The sequence below is a fragment of the Rhinatrema bivittatum genome, chromosome 12, assembly GCF_901001135.1.
Source record: "Rhinatrema bivittatum chromosome 12, aRhiBiv1.1, whole genome shotgun sequence".
Classification (NCBI taxonomy): Eukaryota; Metazoa; Chordata; class Amphibia; order Gymnophiona; family Rhinatrematidae; genus Rhinatrema; species Rhinatrema bivittatum.
In genome coordinates, this window is record NC_042626.1 from 69032239 (window position 1) to 69050832 (window position 18594).

At 48.0% G+C, this 18594-nt stretch overlaps 1 protein-coding gene across 3 annotated transcripts in view; it reads right to left on the minus strand.

The window, feature by feature from the left end:
• Positions 1 to 3037: 3037 nt before the first annotated feature.
• LOC115074204 (cytochrome b561) overlaps positions 3038 to 18594 on the minus strand; it is a 45123-nt gene continuing 29566 nt past the window's right edge. For 2 of the 3 annotated variants that reach the window (XM_029573461.1, XM_029573460.1), the window contains exons 3-6: positions 17812 to 17910; positions 17609 to 17712; positions 15750 to 15907; positions 4899 to 5094 (exon numbers count right to left, since the gene is read on the minus strand). In XM_029573461.1, coding sequence (XP_029429321.1) covers positions 4899 to 5094; positions 15750 to 15907; positions 17609 to 17712; positions 17812 to 17910 — 557 coding nt within the window. Of the gene's footprint in view, positions 5095 to 15749; positions 15908 to 17608; positions 17713 to 17811; positions 17911 to 18594 lie in introns of all 3 variants that reach the window. The other variant, XM_029573459.1, reaches the window with a different exon arrangement.

Here is an 18594-nt window from a genome sequence, read left to right on the forward strand (position 1 = left end):
CCCTGCAGAAGGAAGGACAGAGAACAGCCGTGGATGCCTTCACCTACTACTGGAGTGCGGGTCTCCTGAATGCATACCCTCTGATTCCACTAATAGGCAAGACTCTTGTGAGGCTACAACAGGACCGAGGCTCCATGATCCTCATAGCCCAGTATTGGCTGCGTCAGGTCTGGTTTCCAATACTCTGCAACTTTTCTGTCCAGGACCCCATTCACCTGGCTCATCACGCAGGGTCAGGGCAGGTTACGTTACCCGAACCTCCGGTTGTTGGTTGTCACGGCCTGGATATTGAAAGGCTAGTACTGCGGTCCCTTAGCCTTTCAGACAATGTCTCACAAGTCCTCGTAGCTTCGCGTAAGCCTTCCATTCGGAAGTCCTACCAAGCAAAGCGGAGGAGATTCTTGTCTTGACCCTTTCACATGCCTCACACCTAGGCTTTTGGACTACCTCTGGCGCCTTTCAGAGTCTGGACTTCAGACTGCCTCAATCCGGGTGCATCTGAGCGCCATCAGCGCCTACCACCACAGAGTGGGTGACACTCCGGTCTCGGTGCAGCTCTTAGTGGGGTGCTTCATGAGAGGCTTACTTCAACTGAAGCCTCCACTATGTCCCCCTGTTGGGTCCTGGGACCTCAACATAGTGCTGGCATGGCTCATGCAGCCTCCATTTGAGCCCCATGCTCCTGCGAGTTCAAGCACCTCACCTGGAAGGTCATCTTCCTTGTGGCGGTTACTTCTGCTCATAGAGTCCGTGAGCTGCAGGCTCTAGTGCCCTATTCACCTTACAAAAGATTCTTCCACAACTGGGTGGGACTGCGCACTCACCCTAAATTCCTGCCTATGATGTTGCCCACCTTTTTCCCGAGGCCACACACTCATCAGGTGAGCGGACTCTGCATACCTTAGACTGCAAATGTGCTCTCACCTTTTATTTAGAGCGCACCACAGCCCACAGGCAGTCCACCCAACTCTTTTGTCTCCTTTGACAAAAATATACTTGGGAGTTACAGTGGGCAAGCAGACCCTGTCCAATTGGTTGGCAGACTGTATTGCTTTCTGCTACAAGCAAGCAGGCCTTCCGCTCGGGGGCTGAGTGAAAATGCACTCAGTAAGGACCATGGCAGCATCAGTGGAACACGTCCGGGCAGTCCCCGTTGCTGAAATCTGTAAGGCTGCAATGTGGAGTTCCCTCCACACCTCGCAGCCCATTACGGTCTGGACAAGGTCGGTCAACAGGATAGCGTCTTTGATCAGTCTGCCCTCTGTAACCTATTTCCAGTGTGAGAACCCAACTCTCCCTACCTAGGACCCAGTATGAGGTTCAGACTGCCCCCGCTGTTGCCAACAGCACCCCGGTTGTGCCTGGTGCACGTGATTGGGTGCCTGTTGGCCCAATCCATTCCAGGGGCAGCCTGCAGATTGGTATTCACCCATCTGTGAGGACTACCATCTTGCTTGTCCTGGGAGAAAGCAGAGTTGCTTTCCTGTAACAGATGATCTCCCAGGACAGAAGGAAGTTAGTCCTCACGAAACCCGCCCACAGCCCATGGAGTTGGGTTTGTCTACATTTTGTTGTTTTAGTTTTCGCTTGGAAACGAGACTGAGGGGGGACCCCATGTAGCCATGGGATTGGTGGCATGCTGGGCATGCTCAGTGTGCCAGACAAAGTTATTTATTTTATTTATTTATTTAGAGTTTCTTCTATACCGATATCCGTTTGCACATCGTATCAGTTTACATATAACTAGGAACATTTAGGCGGAGCCATTACATGGAACAGTAACAACTATAAGAGGAAAGGAACAGTAGAATAACTAAATGTTAAATTCGAGGAGCTATGTGTTACATATAAAGCTAATGAACTAGAATGCTAGATAAGGTGAACTATAATACAAAATGTACAGCAGGTCGTGGTCATTCCAGAGCGATACTATTGGATAAATTACAAGGAGGTAAGAACAACGTCTGAGCTGAAAAATTGTTTAAATAAGAATCAAGAGGCGAGGATCGTGAGTGAGCTCAATGAAAGTATCGCAAACACAATTCTGAGCAAGGAGGTTTAACAGAGGAACGAGGGGTGCAACGAGAGGAATGTTAGAGGCCGGGGAGTAAACGGGGTAAAATAGGAAAAAGGGTGGATGTTGGGAATATGAATGGAGAAGGGAAAGGTAATAATACTAGGGTAAGTGGGGGGGGGGGGGGGGGGGGTACCAGAGGTTGAGGATGACGGGGAGGTAGAGAGTAGAGAGACTGCTACTGTTATTATAACTCAGAGGTTCAAATAAATGGATTTTTGCTTCGGATATATTTTAAAAAGTTTTTGCACTTGAGGAAGTACAGAAAAGGGCTACTAAAATGATAAAGGGGATGGAACAGCTTCCCTATGAGGAAAGGCTAAAGAGGTGGTTAGGGCTGTTCAGCTTGGAGAAGAGACGGCTGAGATGGGATAGATGGAGATCTACAAAATCATGAGAGGTCGAGAACAGGTAAATGTAAATCGGTTATTTACTCTCTCAGATAACAGAAAGACTAGAGGGCACTCCTTGAAGTTAGCATATAGCATTATTTAAAACAAGCCAGAGAAAATTCTTTTTCACTCAATATACAATTAAGCTCTGCAATTTGTTGCCAGTTAGGGCAGTTAGCTTAGCTGGGTTTAAAAAAAAGGTTTGAACAAGTTCCTGGAAGAGAAGTCCATAAAGTGCTATTAGTCAAGTAGAGTTAGGTAATAGCCACTGCTTATTACCAACATGGGCTCTACTTAATGTTTGGGTACCTGCCAGGTACTTATGGCCTGGATTGGCCACTGCTGGAAACAGGATGCTGGGCTTGATGGACCCTTGGTCTGAACCAGTATGGCAACTTCTTTTGTTCTTATGAATGCACTCCTGGCTGGGTGCCTTTTCCTAAGTGAAGTGACATGCTTGGATTATATTGGGCCACCATTGGCCCTTTAAGGCGAGGACATGAGAAGGGAACAAGACATAAGTTTGCCAGTGCAGGCACAAAAATGTTAATAATACCTCATAATGGCCACATTAATGCAGATTTTTTTCCTTTAATATAAATGCCATTAAATTAATAATCTAATCATCTTATTTATATTTTTACATAAAAGCATTCCTAAAAGAAAACAGGTTAATGGAAAACACATGCAGTGCACTGTAGGAAGTGAGAAGCAATGCTCCACAGCTGTGCGTAACAGCTCAGACATTAGGATTAGGGTACGATTCATCCCCATCCCAAGCAGAGACCCAACCAGCTTGCTGCCTGCTGAAAATATTTATTATAATGTCACAAAAGCATTCACTCCACCAACACACAAATTACTATACAGAGAGAGGACATACTATCCATCATACAACTATGCCCCAGCGTTCAGGTGCCTTTTGGTACAAGCTTGCCCATGTGGCCTTCCTTAACCCAAGTTGGAGACATGGAATAGGCCAGGTTTTAGTGCTGTTTGCTTGGCGACATCTCCCATGGGTGGCTGGATCTAAAATGGGTCTCCATTCACTGCCAGGCCTGGGTCAGCAAAGAGGTTTATCCCAACAAAGGTAGATAAGGCAAATCATCCCACCCTCCTGTGTCTTTTCAAGTCCCTTTTCACACCTGAATATCAATATACTGCATCTGTTATTAAAGTAAGGCAGAGAACCTTCCAATACTGGGACTGTGGCACATAAGTAATTCCCCCGCTTTCCCCATGTTGAACTTTTACCTAAGTAGCTACCAATAATCTCAGGCAAAAACACTGTTGAGGAACCAAAAAAAGTTAGAAATGGGGTCATCAGGAAACAAATTCTCTCTAAAAACAAAGAAAGAATAGGTGGTTTATGCTGCCATCAGCCATTTTATGATTTGTCATTTTGTCACCATCTTGAAGTGCAACAGGGGTGCTGCACCTCTGCAGACAAGCATCCCACCTATGGCTGAGTAGGAGAACAGTTATAGCTGTAAACTCCTCCCAACCCCACGGGGGCCAGTTAGGTGGCTCATGTTTTACATTAGTCTGCTTGTGCTAATCAACTGGCAGCTTAGTGTTCCAGACCTGGTTTAGGTTAAAAATAAGTCCAACTGCCCACCTTCCCCCCACAAAAGGTCTTCCTGTTTGCTACAAAGTCGGCTGGGAGGTTTTCCCGGTTCATGGAAAACTGGCACAGTGCCAGGGCAGCTTGCAGTCTGCGCAGGTAGAATGGGGCTTGTGTAATAATAGGGGAAAGTGTGTTGGCTAGCTCATCCATACACCCAGTAATAATAGCCCAGTATACCACCCAGATATGTACTGGATCAAACAAAGACAAGGTACGACTAGCACCAAGTAAGGTGTTGGCACGGCACCCACAGGAGTGACATTCTCTAAGCTTCCATGCCTGCAGCCAGGAATGCTGTCACGCACAGAACTCAAGATTTCTAGGTCTTCAAAATCCTATTCAGCTACAGCAGTTCTGTCCACAGGACCTCAGAAGCAGTTATACCTCTGTGAACAGGGCAAAATCTGCCATGCAGGAGGGTCCTAGAAAGGATCTGCAACCTGCTCTGAAAGCTATAATCTCTGCTTAGAGTAGTTAACACACTTTGGTGGGGGAAAGAGCCATATATATTGATGGCTTGAAAGTTTACCGAGTTTAGTGCTAGATCACGAGCAGTGCTTCCAGCTGTTTGCTTAGAAAAATGGCAACACAGGCGAAGACAGCGCGTAAGGGCAGCAGCAGCTTTAGTTCCTTAGCTTTTAAAACTGAGGACAAAAGATCTGTCCTAGTACTGTCCTCAATACACTTTACATTGTATTTCACTATAGCATACAATAGTGCCCTGTTCTCCCTATATTTAAACAAACAACAGACCCAGACACTAACAAGCAGACAGTTATCTTCCATGGATTGGCTAACACAGCCATCATTGCTCACCAGGGCTCTCTGCCCCCTCTGTGAGTGTCTTAAAGTCCATGGAGAGTGCCTGCTCCTCTGGCAAGAGAGGGCGTTTCCAGTCGTCGCGTATCACGATGTAGGCGATGACCACACCAAAAGCGATCAGCAGCAAACCCAAAGCGTTGCCTAGCATGGCCTCGGCGGGGAACTGGGAGTAGTCGGAGCTGAAAGGGAAGAAAGCAGGTAAATGTGAGTGAGGGCTTTCGGGAGCCACCAGCACAAGAAGCACCCATTTTAGGAGATCACCAAAAGCAGAAAAAAAAAGCAAAGTGCTTCTTAAATGCTTACTGTGCTTTACCTTAACATCTTGAGCTACCAATGAAACAGCCTGAACTGGATCTAAATAAAATACATATTTCCTTCATGCTCTGAGATGCCATCATGTCTTCCTCAGTTTATATGCAGTTGATCTAAGTCATCAACATAAGGGGCTGTGTTCTCCTAACCTTTTTCTATACCTAAAATTGGAACTTCCTGGGCAGCTGGTGCACCGCTATCCCTCTGCTAGGTTGTGGGCTGGTGCAGATGGGCAGACTGAGTGAAAGCAAAAGAATATATCAACTACAGAGGAAGATCGGTGACGCTGAGCAGGTACAGGTGGCCCTTGAGGGATTTTCACTGTGATGTTTTTCCCTAATGTACCACCTCTGTCCACACTACCATCCCACTTGCCAAATCCAGCAAAAAATCTGTCATGGGTGTGGGGGCTCTTATCAGGGAAACATCTAATATAGATCAAGCAGAGTTTCAGAAATCATAAAAGTTAAGAGGCAGTTCAAGAAGCATGAAAGAGTATGCAAGAACACAACATAGGTGTGTTCGTATAAGAGAGAGAAAAGCACATTTGCTTACTGTAAACAGTATTTTCCGTAGAGAGCAGGATGAATTTGCCATTGCATGTGGGTGATGTCATCTGGTGGCACTGAACGGACTTATCTCTCTAAGATAGTAGAGCTTTGAGCTCTACTGAATATGTGTAGGAATTCCAACGCAGGTGTTGCCTCGTGAACCTCCTCAGTAAGTACCAGAGCTAAATCTAGGTATGTAGTCAACTCTCCAAGAAGGCAGGTAACAATTCTATGGCTAATTCATTGTACTATCTACGGAAAACACCATTTATGGTAAGCAGGCTTGCTTTTTCCGGTGATAAGCAGGCTGAATTAGCCATTATATGGGAGGAGTCCCAAGCTGAGGGATACAGTACAGCATTTACTTAGTAAGCAACCCAGACTCCACCATGGAGAGGGGACTACAGTGAGAACAGATTGCAAAAAACTGTTTGTCCAAATTTACTGGCAGTCTTTGAGATATTATCAAGACTAATGGGATATAAAGATATGAACCAAAGACCATGTTGCAGCTTTGCAGATATCTTCAATGGGCACTTCATGAAGGGAAGGGACAGAAGGGGCCATAGCTCGCACTTGAGTTTTACAACAGAATCTGTGATCTGAAATCCTGCTAAGGTGTAGCAGTGATAAATGCATTCTGCTAAAAAATTAGATAAAATATGCTTGGCAACTGCTATGCCCCAGTCAGTTGGGGTCATAGACAAAAAGCGATTGGTTTGATGATGTGGCTAAGTTTGTCTCTTGTAATATGCCAAGGCTCCTTTGCAGTCCGAGGTATAAAGGGCTTTCTTGTCTTCATGACTGTACAGCATGATGGTTTGATTGATATTTATTTATTTTATATTCTGCTTCTCAGCACTTCAAAGCAGATTATTTGCAGGTACTGTAGGTATTTCCCTAGTTAATAAATACATAACATGTCCTTAAGTGGCATGAAACATCACAAAGAATATATTGAAATAAATAGGTTTTTAACTTTTTCTTAAATGCCTTAAAAACACACATCTGACCTTCAGGGGTCAAGCAGACTATTCCATGCCACTGCAAATATCCTCTCAGGTGAATCTATAAATCTGATCTGTTTAACTGATGGTTCATCTAATAGGCATTTCCCAGCAGATCTTAAAGTCCTCACTGAATTATATATCTTAAGCAAACGACTGACACATTGTGGAGTTTCATGATTCAGAATTAATTCAGTCTTTTCATTGCTCAGGCAGCAGAGTGTGCACAAGAATGCAAGAAAAAGCTTCTATAGCTAGCCCCAGCCACAGACTACCTTTGGTAGAAACTTGGAGAACTATACTGTTGTAAAAGAAATGCAGATATGGAGGATAGTGAACGAGTACCTGGAGTTCACTAACTCTTCTCGCAGAGGTAAAAAATCTCCTTCCAAGGCAAAAACTTTAGGGAAGCAGATTTCAAAGGCTCAAAGGGAGGCTTCATCAGTGAAGAGAGAACTACACTGAGATCTCACAACACTAGAAGCTTTTGGTCTGGGGGTTTTACATGCTATAGACCTTTCACGAAATGAGAGATCAAGAGAAGAGTGGAAATCAGTTTACTATCCAGTGAAATTTGATGGGCAGCTATGGTGCTGAGGTATGGTCGTACAGAAGAAGTGACGAGACCAGAGTTCAATAGGTGAAGCAAGAACTGCAGTAGATGCTAAGGCTCACAGGAAAAGGTGTCAAATGCATTCCACTGACACCTTTTGGAATATCGAATATCTATTCCATTTTAAGGCATTGTTTCTTCTAGTTGATGGCTTTCTCGATGAGATAAATGGAAATCAACCATTACTGAGCAATCAACTTCCTGACTGTTAGGCTGAGCACCCACAGGGTGGGATGATAAAGTGTCCTGTGTTCCTGAGTTAGTAGAGCAAGATCTGCCCCCAGATGTATGGGAAGGCTGCTGGAAAGTTGTATAAGATATTAATACCATGCTTGGCTGGGTCATGCCGGAGTCAGGGGGGATCAGTAGAGTATGATCTTGAAGAACTTTCTGTACTTTTTTGGTGATGAGTGGTATCGGTGGTAAAGCAAACATGAAGTCTATAGGAAAATTTGGTTCTTACCTGATAATTTTCGATCCTGTAGTACCAAGGATCGGTCCAGACTCCTGGGTTCATTCATCCATGCCAGCAGGCGGAGACAGAGAAAGTAAAACTGACATGCTTTATAGATCCTGATGCCCCCTGCAGTTCCTCAGTATTAATCTGTACCAAAGCTAAATGCCAACAAAGCATCATAAAAAACCCATTGGAATATAAACTTGAGAAACTTGACAAAAAACTTCTGAGATCTGTAATGTACAACAGTTAAGCGGACTCCTCTCCACCCTCCTTAACCCCTGGGCGGGACTCTGGACTGATCCTTGGTACTACAGGAATGAAAATTATCAGGTAAGAACCAAATTTTCCTTTCCCTGTACATAACGGATCAGTCCAGACTCCTGGGATGTACCAAAGATTCCTAAACAGGGTGGGACCTGGAGAGTCCCGCTCGTAACACGCTTTCACCAAAAGACCGAGACTCCCGATCTGTCACATCCAATCGATAATGTCTTGCAAAAGTATGCAGCGACTTCCAAGTCGCCGCTCTACAAATCTCTTGTCGCGATACTAAGTGAGCCTCTGCCCAAGAGGCCAACTGAGATCAGGTGGAATGAGCCCTCAAGCCTTCTGGTACTGGCTTACCTTTGAGAATGTAAGCGGATCCAATAGCTTTCTTAAGCCACCTGGCAATGGTGGCTTTGGAAGCTCGAAGCCCTTTCTTCGGACCATTCCACAAAACAAAAAGATGGTCAGATCATCTAAAACCATTCGTGACCTTAAGATAGCGAAGCAACGCTCAACGGACGTCCAATAGCCGAAGCTCACGAGCATTTGGTTCCGAATCTGCCAAATCCGAAAAAGCCAGCAGCTCAACTGACAGATTAACATGAAATAAAGATACCACCTTCGGGAGAAAAGATGGCACTGTCCGTAAAGACACACCCCCGTCCGATATCTTAAGAAAAGGATCACGACATGACAGTCTGTAACTCTGAAATTCGTCTTGCAGAGCAAATGGCTCTCAAGAAAACAACCTTCAAAGTCACATCCTTCAGAGTAGCCCTATGTATGGGTTCAAACAGAGCCTCACACAAACCTCGAAGTACCAGGTTGAGGTTCCAAGGAGGACAAACTCTCCTCACTGGCGGATGCAGATTCTTGACACCTTGAATGAAACGTACCACATCAGGATGAGAGGACAAGCAGTAGCTATCCAGGTTTCCCCTCAAAGACGTCAATGCCACCACATGAACTCTAAGAGAGTTGAAAGCAAGGCCCTTGACCAAACCGTCCTGTAAAAAAGATAATACGTGTGACACGGAAGCGCGCAAGGCCTGGATCATCCAATCCGGAATCTCCAAGGAAACCCCTCGCAGGAGGATGGGTGTGTGTAACCACCACGACAGACTGTCCTTGGTCTCCGGAGGAAGAGAAACGGGTTGGTGATACTTCGCCGACACAGGACTCCACTGGGCCAGAAGCGCTCTCTGAAGGGGACGCATATGAGCAAAGGCCCACGGCACAGCTCCAAGGTGGAAGTCAAGGAACAGAGGACCTGTAGCACATCCCAAGCTCTGGGGACTCTCACCTGCGCCAATTGCCGAATCTGCGATTGTAGCTTGCGGACCCTCTCGTTCTTCAGAAAAACTCTGCCTTTGTTGGTGTCAAAGAACGCTCCCAGATACTCTAGAGCTTGTGACGGCACTAGGTGGGCTCTTTGCCAAATTCACCACCCAGCCTAAGGACCACAAAGTCCGAAGTACCGTTTGCACTGCTGTATGGCAACTGGCTTCTGACTTCGCCTGAATGAGCCAATCATCCAGATAGGGATGAACGAGGACCCCCATAAACCTCAGGTAGCGCTGATGGTCCCGAGAAATGTGGATGTGAAGATATGCTTCCACGAGATCTAGGGACACCAGGAATTCCTGAGTGTGTACCGCTGCTATCACCGAGCGTAACGTTTCCATCCGAAAACGGGGCACCCTCAACGCCACGTTCAATTGTTTCAAATAGAGAATGGGGCAAAAGGTTCCCTCCTTCTTCGGGTCCACAAAGTAACTCGAATACCGCCTCGTTCGAAGTTCCTCCAGAGGCACCGGCACCACGGCCTCCAAACGCTGCAACCTGTGCAGAGTCTCCCGCACCACCCTGCGCTTCTGCAGCGAGCCGCAGGGGGAGATTAGGAACAGGTCACGGACAGGCCGAGCAAATTCTAAGGCGTAATCGTCTCTTAACGCACCGAGAACCCACTGAACCTGTGTGATCTTGGATCACTCCCCGTAAAACAATGCTAGCTAACCTCCTACAAAAGGAACGGCGGAGTGGGCTGGCCTCCTTTCATTGAGCAGATTTGGGTCCAGCGGTACCGGCATTGCTGGAGGTCCGGAAGGGTTTACGGTCCCCTCGAAAGGGCGGCCCCCAGGACTGACCTCTAGGCGAAAAGGACCTCTGTGCCGCCGCCACCACAGTGTAACTGCGAGTGTACTGAAAACGCGGCCAATTGGGAAAACTGCATCTCACCCCGAGGCCTGTCTTCCGGCAAGCGAGGCACCTTAGTGTCCCCCAACTGCTTCACAATCTGATCAATTCCTCCCCAAATAGGAGCTGACCCTTAAATGGTAAAGACGTCAACTGGGACTTAGAAGAAACATCCGCGGACCAGTTACGAAGCCAGAGCAGTTGTCTGGCCGACACCGCAGCCCCCATAAAACGGGAGGACGTCCGGACGACATCGTACAATGCATCTACTACAAACGGAATCGCCGATTCCAACCGGTCTGCCTGAGCTGCTTGCACATCCGTAAGCATCTGTTCCTCTTGAGAACACTGCACCCAGTGTAAGCATGCCCTCTGCATGAGACTGGAAGAAATAGCCGCGCGAAGACTCAGCGCAGAGACCTCAAAAATCCTTTTGAGCTGAATCTCCAACTTGCGATCCTGAACGTCCTTCAGAGCTGTCACCCCCGCAACTGGGATAGTAGTCTTCTTCATGACGGCAGAGCCCGCGGCATCAACCTTAGGGAGGGAAAACTCCAGGGTCTGTTCCCGCAAAGCATAAAGCTTAGCCATAGCCCTACTTACTCTCAATCCCGCATCTGGACTATTTCCACTCCTGCTCCACCGTCTTAATGGATTCGTGGTACGGGAACCCGGAGGAGGGACGCCTCATGCCCTGTAAAACTGGATCCGCACAGTCCTTGCTAGAGTCATCAGACGGAGACTGGAGACCCAGCTCCTCCAGGACCTGCGGGAGTGGCACAAGTTCGTCTCTGTGGAACAACCATAGGATCTTAGGGTCATCCCCCTCTGCCACAGGCCAAGGATCCAAATTGTCACTTTGGTTGGCATCCACCGCGTCCGGGTCTGTTGCCCGAGTACCGGCCAGTGATATGCCTGGGCCGGCGGGATCATCCTGTGGTGCCACTGTGGGCACACGCAACACTCTAGCGGGCGCAGTGCCTCCCTGCAACACCCCCTGTGTGCTCTGACCTGCGCCCGGGTCAGGCAGTGATCCGCCCTGGGACAAACCAGGCTCCAGGAGTAAAGGAGAGGAATGCTGACCCCCCTCCGCTAGGCACATACCCCTCGTACTGTTCCCAAAACGTCTTATGCATAAGCAGCACAAATTCAAGCAAAAAAGGGGCCGGAGCCCGCCCACTGTCAACCTGAGGCAAGGAGGGGCCCTCCACCCCAGGGTCCTACCGGGGCCCCCTGTCCCTCGAGAGGACCTGGGAGCACCAAGGAAAGAACTGGAGGGAGATCCTCTCCAGGCTCAGAAAACAAGGGCCTGACCGCCGGGGGATCCAAGATGGCCACCGTTCCCAAGGTTACAGCAACGGGATGCCCCACGCTAGCCGAAGAGCCCTGAGCCGTCGGGGAAGGAGAAGAAATACCTCTTCACCACTTAGCCGGCCTAGGGAGCTCCGAGGGGCCCTCCCCCCCGAAATACATGCAGCGCACAAACCACGGCGATTCAGACGCACCAGAGTCGACCCGCATGCGCGACAAGCCACCCCTCTCACCATCGCGTCACTGACCTGAAGCAGAAGCAAGGGAAAAAAATCTTTAAAAAATCGAAAACTCCGAGAAAAAACCCGCCAAAACCACGCAGAGGGCAGGGGGGGGGGGGGAGAGAAGAGAGCCGACCCAAGCTGAGGAAAATTAATTTGGGAGCCAACTCGTGAAAAGGGAGGGATCCAGACCACCGGATGTGCACCTCACGGTTACCTTGTGGCACAGGCGTACAAAAGGGTCACCGACCCCCAGCACCCCCCCCCCCCCCCCCGCCTCAACCAAACAGGGTAGGGGCTCCTCACGAGCAACCCCGACCCCCTGGGAGGAAGGCTCAGCCTAGAATCAAAAAATAAAAACAAAATAAAAATACTGGACCAAACTGCAGGGTTCAAGCATCAGCCATCCACTGTTGGAGACAGAGGAATACTGAGGAACTGCAGAGGGCAACAAGATATATAAAGCAGTGTCAGTTTTACTTCCTCTGTCTCTGCCTGTCGCACGGATGAATGAACCCAGGAGTCTGGACGATCCGGTACATACAGGGAACCCCCAATCAAGGAGGAAAGCATCCTGAGCCAAGCTGAGATCACTTGGAAGAATGGAGCAGAATTGAGTTAGTTTGCTGAACGGACAATCTGAAGATTTTATCTGCTACAGATTTATTTTTATTTAAAAATGTGTTTTCTGCATTTGACTAGTACTGAATGGTGTGGCAATTGAGGGACCCTGGAGACTGTTGAACCGTGTACTTTAGGTCCAGTATTTTTGCAGTCAGCATTCCCAAAATGGGTGTGTCCCATATTTTCATTTGCAGAGTATTAAGAATGGTAGGAACAGATAATGCCACTGACTCAGATGGAGTGTCGAGAATTTTTAGAAGCCCCAGTAGCTCAGAATGGGGGTATTTGTCCTTTCGAACATGAACACCCAGGCCTGTTCACATCTTCTTGATGAACTTTGAGTATAAGAGGTCTTCCGATGTATGGTCCAGTGACTCTGACAATGGGTCAAAAGGTATGCCTGTAGAGTCCATGTCCGAACCCAACAGCACAGGGTTCTGAATAAAACGAAGATGAGGGTGAAAGAAGATGCTCCTTTGGTGGAAGGGAAGGTGGCGCCAAGTGATCTATTGCTTCCAACTTGCTAGACGCTGCTGCAATAGAGTGGGATGAAGAAGAAGCCTGAAGAATCAATGGTACATCCTCTTCCAATACCAAGACTGATTCCTGCATCTGGGATTGCAGTTGGCCAGAAGTAAGCAGAATTATGGAATATATAGATCCTGGTGTTTCAAGCTGGAACCCTTCTGCCATTAACCGAAGTAGGGAAAGCACGCTGGTGACTGGAGGATGGAAGGATAACCTTATCCCCTCCCCAGCCTACCTAGGATGAGCCATGTATAACTGTGTTGGTAGAAAGCCTGTCAGCTTTAATGGAATAGAATATTTCGATGACTTAGAAGTCAGACTTGGTTTGTTTTGATACCACAATTTCTGATCAAGCCAAGAATCTGGAGCAATGTATTGATGCAGCATTAGTGGAAATGCCAATTGCATTATTGCAGAGCCATGCACTCCCATCTCAGGACTCAAGTTCAGCCATCTGGGCATATCAAGGATTCTGAGAGATGAAGCTTCAGAACATATCAACACTGCGCACCTTGATGCGGTCTGCATCGAGCATCCAGGCACTGAATTCCTTGATATATCATGCTCCGAGCTCTTTAAACGCACCATGTGTCGAGCACTTCGCTACATTGTGCTTCAAGTCTGTCAATGCATCAAGCCTGGTGATGCGTCATGTATAGAGTGCTTCGACGGTACGTGTGTCAAGTGCCTCCAGGGATACAGCGTCAAGCGTCTCATTGAAGATTGCACCATGTATATTGATGCCGATTTTATCAATAGTACCAATGATGGTCTTATTGATGGCACCAGTGTCCTGCACTTTGAATGCTTATGCTTTTTCAAAGTGAGCTCCAACAGATCGTGGTGCTTTTCCTTCGAGAGGCTGACTAAACTCAACCCTGCGGATCCAGCCTGTGCGAGGCAGACAACACTTTGACTCTAGAAATTTATGCAGCTCCTCAAGATGGTGTGCCCTGAACAGTTGTGTACATGGGGACATCTGTTCACAGGCATAACAGTTTTGTTGTCATACTTCGGGACTAAATAGATAACACACAAGTAATGGACATTATCTTTCCACACATACATCACTTAAAAACCACTCATCGTTTGCTCTTTCTTCTGCTACATCTCGAGGAGGCAAGGCCTCTTAGAGGAAAAATAAACTATTTTCCTTCTTTTTGGGGTTGCTTTTTTTTTTAGTAAGGAATGAAAAATGCTTTTCTGGAGCTGCTGAGGCAAGTGATTCGATTAAGCGTTAAGGAAAACAGATTTTATGAAAAAAATCTGAGAAGAGATAGTACATATCCATGCAAGCGCTCGGACAAATAAAATGACTGAGGAGGCTCCTAAGGCAACACTCATGAGGGAATTCACGCACATGCTCAGTAGAACTCAAAGCATTACTATCTTACAGGCCGATACAGTAAGGAGCGGTAGCAAGAGCTGTGTCAGTGCCGGGCGCACCCACGGTTGCCGCACACACAATGCAGCTCACCTACCGCTCGATACTGTATGTAAATAGCTTGCAAATGCAAGCTGCGTCTAAGAAGCGTCCGTGAAGCGTTAGGCCCGCGCAACCCATTTTACTGTATAGAGCGCTATACAGTATCCTGGGTGTGCTGGCCTACCGCTTCACGGACACGCTGGTATCTGTCATTTCAAATGACATTTGAAATGACAGGTACCAGGAAGTGGACGGTTCTCCTACGCTCGGGATTGCCAGTCCTCTCTCCCCTCCTCCCGAAGGCGCGAAAAGCAGCCTTGCTTCGGGAGGAGGGGAGAGAGGACTGGAAGTGTAAAGCAACGAAGCGACTTACTTTTTTTGCAGCCCCCCTCCAGAGATGGACATTGGCGAAGACGGACGCGGCTCCCCTGCCTCCAGCTGCCCACGAAGATGGACTCATCGCACGGGTGAAAGCGGCCCCTGTGCGTGCAATTGGGCCGCTCAAGGCGTGACGTAGGATTGCCCATGCTCTCTCTCTTGCAACTTTTTTTTTCGCTTTTTTTTTTCCGCTTTTTTGATTTTTTCCGCTTTCGTTGCTTCGGGAGGAGGGGAGAGGACTGGGGCTGCCCCGGAGACCAGCACCCATGGACGCGGCCAGGGCAGGTGAGCGGAGGCTGGGGGAAAGTTTGCCGCCTACCCTTACCCCTGCCTCTAACGCAGGGGTAAGGGTAGGCAGTAAGTTAGCAGGTTAAACGCGCGGCAAAACAGCAGGGTAAAAAAGCGATAGTCGGGGCGCGCGTTACTGTATGGGAGGGAATAGCTAATTCGATCGTTTACATGTAATATACATGCCACAGGCGGAAGGGGTTACCCGGTGATTTAAGGACACGGTAAGAGTAGGTTAAAGGGGATTGTGTATCGCAGGTTGGACTAACGCGCCCGAAAAGTGGATAGAAAGCGGGTTAGGAGCAGGGTAACCGCGGCCGCACTTTACTGTATTGACCTGTTAAAGAGACAAGTCTATTCAGTGCCATCAGATGAAATCACTAACATATAATGGCTAATTCAGCCTGTTTACTGGTGGGAACCTGCAGTTTCAGACATAAGACAACTCTAGACAGTTCTGCTTGTGTACACAGATGGGTCCTAGTCTTGTGTTCAAGGCTCTCAATCTTCTCTGTCTTGGCTCATTTATTACCTAAAAATAACTAACACTGTGCTACTGTTTGAAGGGCACAAAAATGAAGCTCATGGAAGCCTCAATACCAGAGAAGGGCTGAGATGAAGACAGGGTGCTGCCTACTTATAAATCACTTACGGAAAAGTGAAGAGTAGTTTTTCCTTAATCCCCAACAAAGAGGTTCCGATGGCCAGGACAAACAGGGTAACACCAAAAAAGACATGGAGGGATTTATAACGACTCCGATGGGATATGGACACCCCAGGAAACAGGAAAACGACCAAGCCAATTATCCACTAAAGGAGAGAAGAAAGGAAGACTTGATATAGAAAAGGCATTGGCATATAAACACCACCAATCTCACCCAATCTCTGATGCACCGGGTCTGCGTATCTGTCCAGTACTGGAATCAATTTTTCTGTGGCTAGGGTAAGAACTACATCCTCCTCCCCTCTCCCCTAATTTCTCAGTGGCCACTCTGGCACAGCACTCTCTCCTATGGCAGTAAAAGCACCAAAGCAAACCCCCACCCCACCCAGCAACACTTATCTCAATACCATTCCCCTCTCTCTCTCTCCGCACTCTTTGCCCTGCATCTCCCTCTCTTCATTCCCCCCCCCCCCACACTGCTTGCTCTGAATCCTCCTCTTTCTCCCTCACCTTTTCCTCCTCTCTCTCATCAACCCCTTTCCCCAGGAGCAGCCCCCCTCTCTACCACTGATCCCTTGCTTAGCAGCTTCCCCCCTCTCCTCCTCACCCCCTGCCCAGCAGCAGAAGTCCCCTCTCCCCCATACTTCTGCTCAGCAGCAGCAGCCCTCACTAACCCCTTGCCTAGCAGCAGTCCCTTCTCTCTCCCCTGGCCAGTAGCAGACCCCTCCTCTCTCCCCTGCTCTTCAGGCCACAACATTGTAGATCTCTGTCCAGCAGCAGTGGCACTAGCGGCAGAAATCGGAAATAAAATCTGCATGGGGCCTCCTCCCTCCTCCCACACAAACTTATTTCTTATAGAAATCGGACTGGCCTGATATTTGAGAACCACTGCCCTAGTTCCTTCAATTTTGCATCCATGCTCCCTCTCCCAATTAACTTTCAGGCCCTTAGGCCATTCCTGAAATTTTGATAAGTAAACTCAACAATCAAATCCATGCTGCAGTGGCTGAAGGGACTCTCTGAACTGGCTGGCTGGACCAAACTAAGATGTTTCGTTAGAAAAAAATATTTCAGCTCTGTGACGGTGCCAACGTTCCTTAATTACTACAGGCATTTTGAGAATTAACACAAAACCCTGCAAACAAAAGTCACTCACAACCTATAGCAAACTTGCCATACCAAACAGCACTAACTCCCAGAACTCAAACAACAACTCTGTATGAAACGGCAACACTGCAAATATTTCACTGGGTCCTAAAACAGCAATGCACCTCTTATTAGGAACACAAAAGAAGTTGGACTGGTACAGATCCCTACCCAGAACCTACATGTTAGCAGAAACTTTCACCTCAAGTCACACACTCAGTCCACAGACAGACCCTCTCCAAATACCGAATAAAGGATCACAAATTAGAGACAAAAATCTGCAGATGAAAACTGAATTCTTCTTTGTTCTGCCATCCACTTCAGCTTCAAACCCTTCCCCTCCTGTTCTTCCACAAACACTACAGGGTTACAAACAAAGGATAGGAAGTATCTCCAGGACCTTCTCCGTGCAGCACTGAAACCCTCCCCCAAGTTAAAGCTTTCCTAAGAATTTGCATTTGGAATCTCCCATTTTGACTTTGGGTTCACTGTCTGCTGGTCCTGACCGATTCTGCACAGTCCAACAGGAGACACAGGTCCAGTTATTCCACGGGCAGAAGCTCTGAGAAGTTTTCCTGGCAGGACTGCATCTTAGTGGAGACCATTTCGGCAGGGATTAAACTCACTGACCTGGCTCTAAGGGAAGTTCTAAAACCAAGCTCCCGAACGAATGGCAGAGCTGTACACGCACAGGAGCCCACCTGCACGAAGTAAAGGGTGAAGGTGATGATGCCACACCAGCTGTGAAGACTGTACATGTCTGCAATCTTCTGCTTCTTGTGGTAGTCAAACACGGCAATGACACCTGTTCAGGGGGCGGCAGGGAGGGAGAAAGAGCACCTCAGATGTTACAGGCTCAAGGAAGGGCTCGACTGATGGGCGCGATACACTCGCCAGGACTCACCTATCAAGGCAATGATGAATGCAAAGACATGGAGGGTTCCATGGACAATCTTGGTGACACGTTTCGTCTCATTCCTAAACACCCGATACACCAGGAGAGCTGGAAGGAAAACACACACGTGACCTGCTGTAATTCTGTGCGATGGCTCCACATCTCCCGCTCAGAAAGGGCAGACTTCAAGGACGCTGGCCTTCCTCTTTGCCCAGGGCACTAGTGTTAACACACAGTGCCCTGGGCACTGTGTGTTAACACTAGTGCCCAGGGCAAGCTCTTACTAACCCTAGTAGTGCAGTTTCAAAAAACCAGAAATGCCAGCAGACCGTGGTAAGAGTACTAGGAACAGGTGCGTCTCTCAGCTGTCGGTGACCTCTGGGCTTTTTCCACTTAATGAGAGACCAGTGCAAGCTGTACCAGGTCTATATTGGGACAGAATGTCCCAACTCTGGTGCAAGGGACATCGTAGCACCAATGTCATGTGTAAAACCAGCACTTTGGATGTTAGTCTGCAGCAAACAAAGGCAATCACACCCCCTGCAGCCAGCTCACTGCCACACACAAGGCCCAGACGGTAGCAATCAGGGAGTTAGTGCACCGCACTGGGATTCAGGAGACGCGCTGGGCACGAGTTCATTATGCCTTTCTATCGTGCCCTCCAGCAAGTCACTATCTCCCAGTACCTCTGCTCTAAGACCCAGCTCGGGGAATGAGGCTCTTCCTAAATCTGATAGATAAGAGGGAGCCAGGCCAGGGAAGAGCGCTGTTGAAAGCTATTCTGCCTGGCAC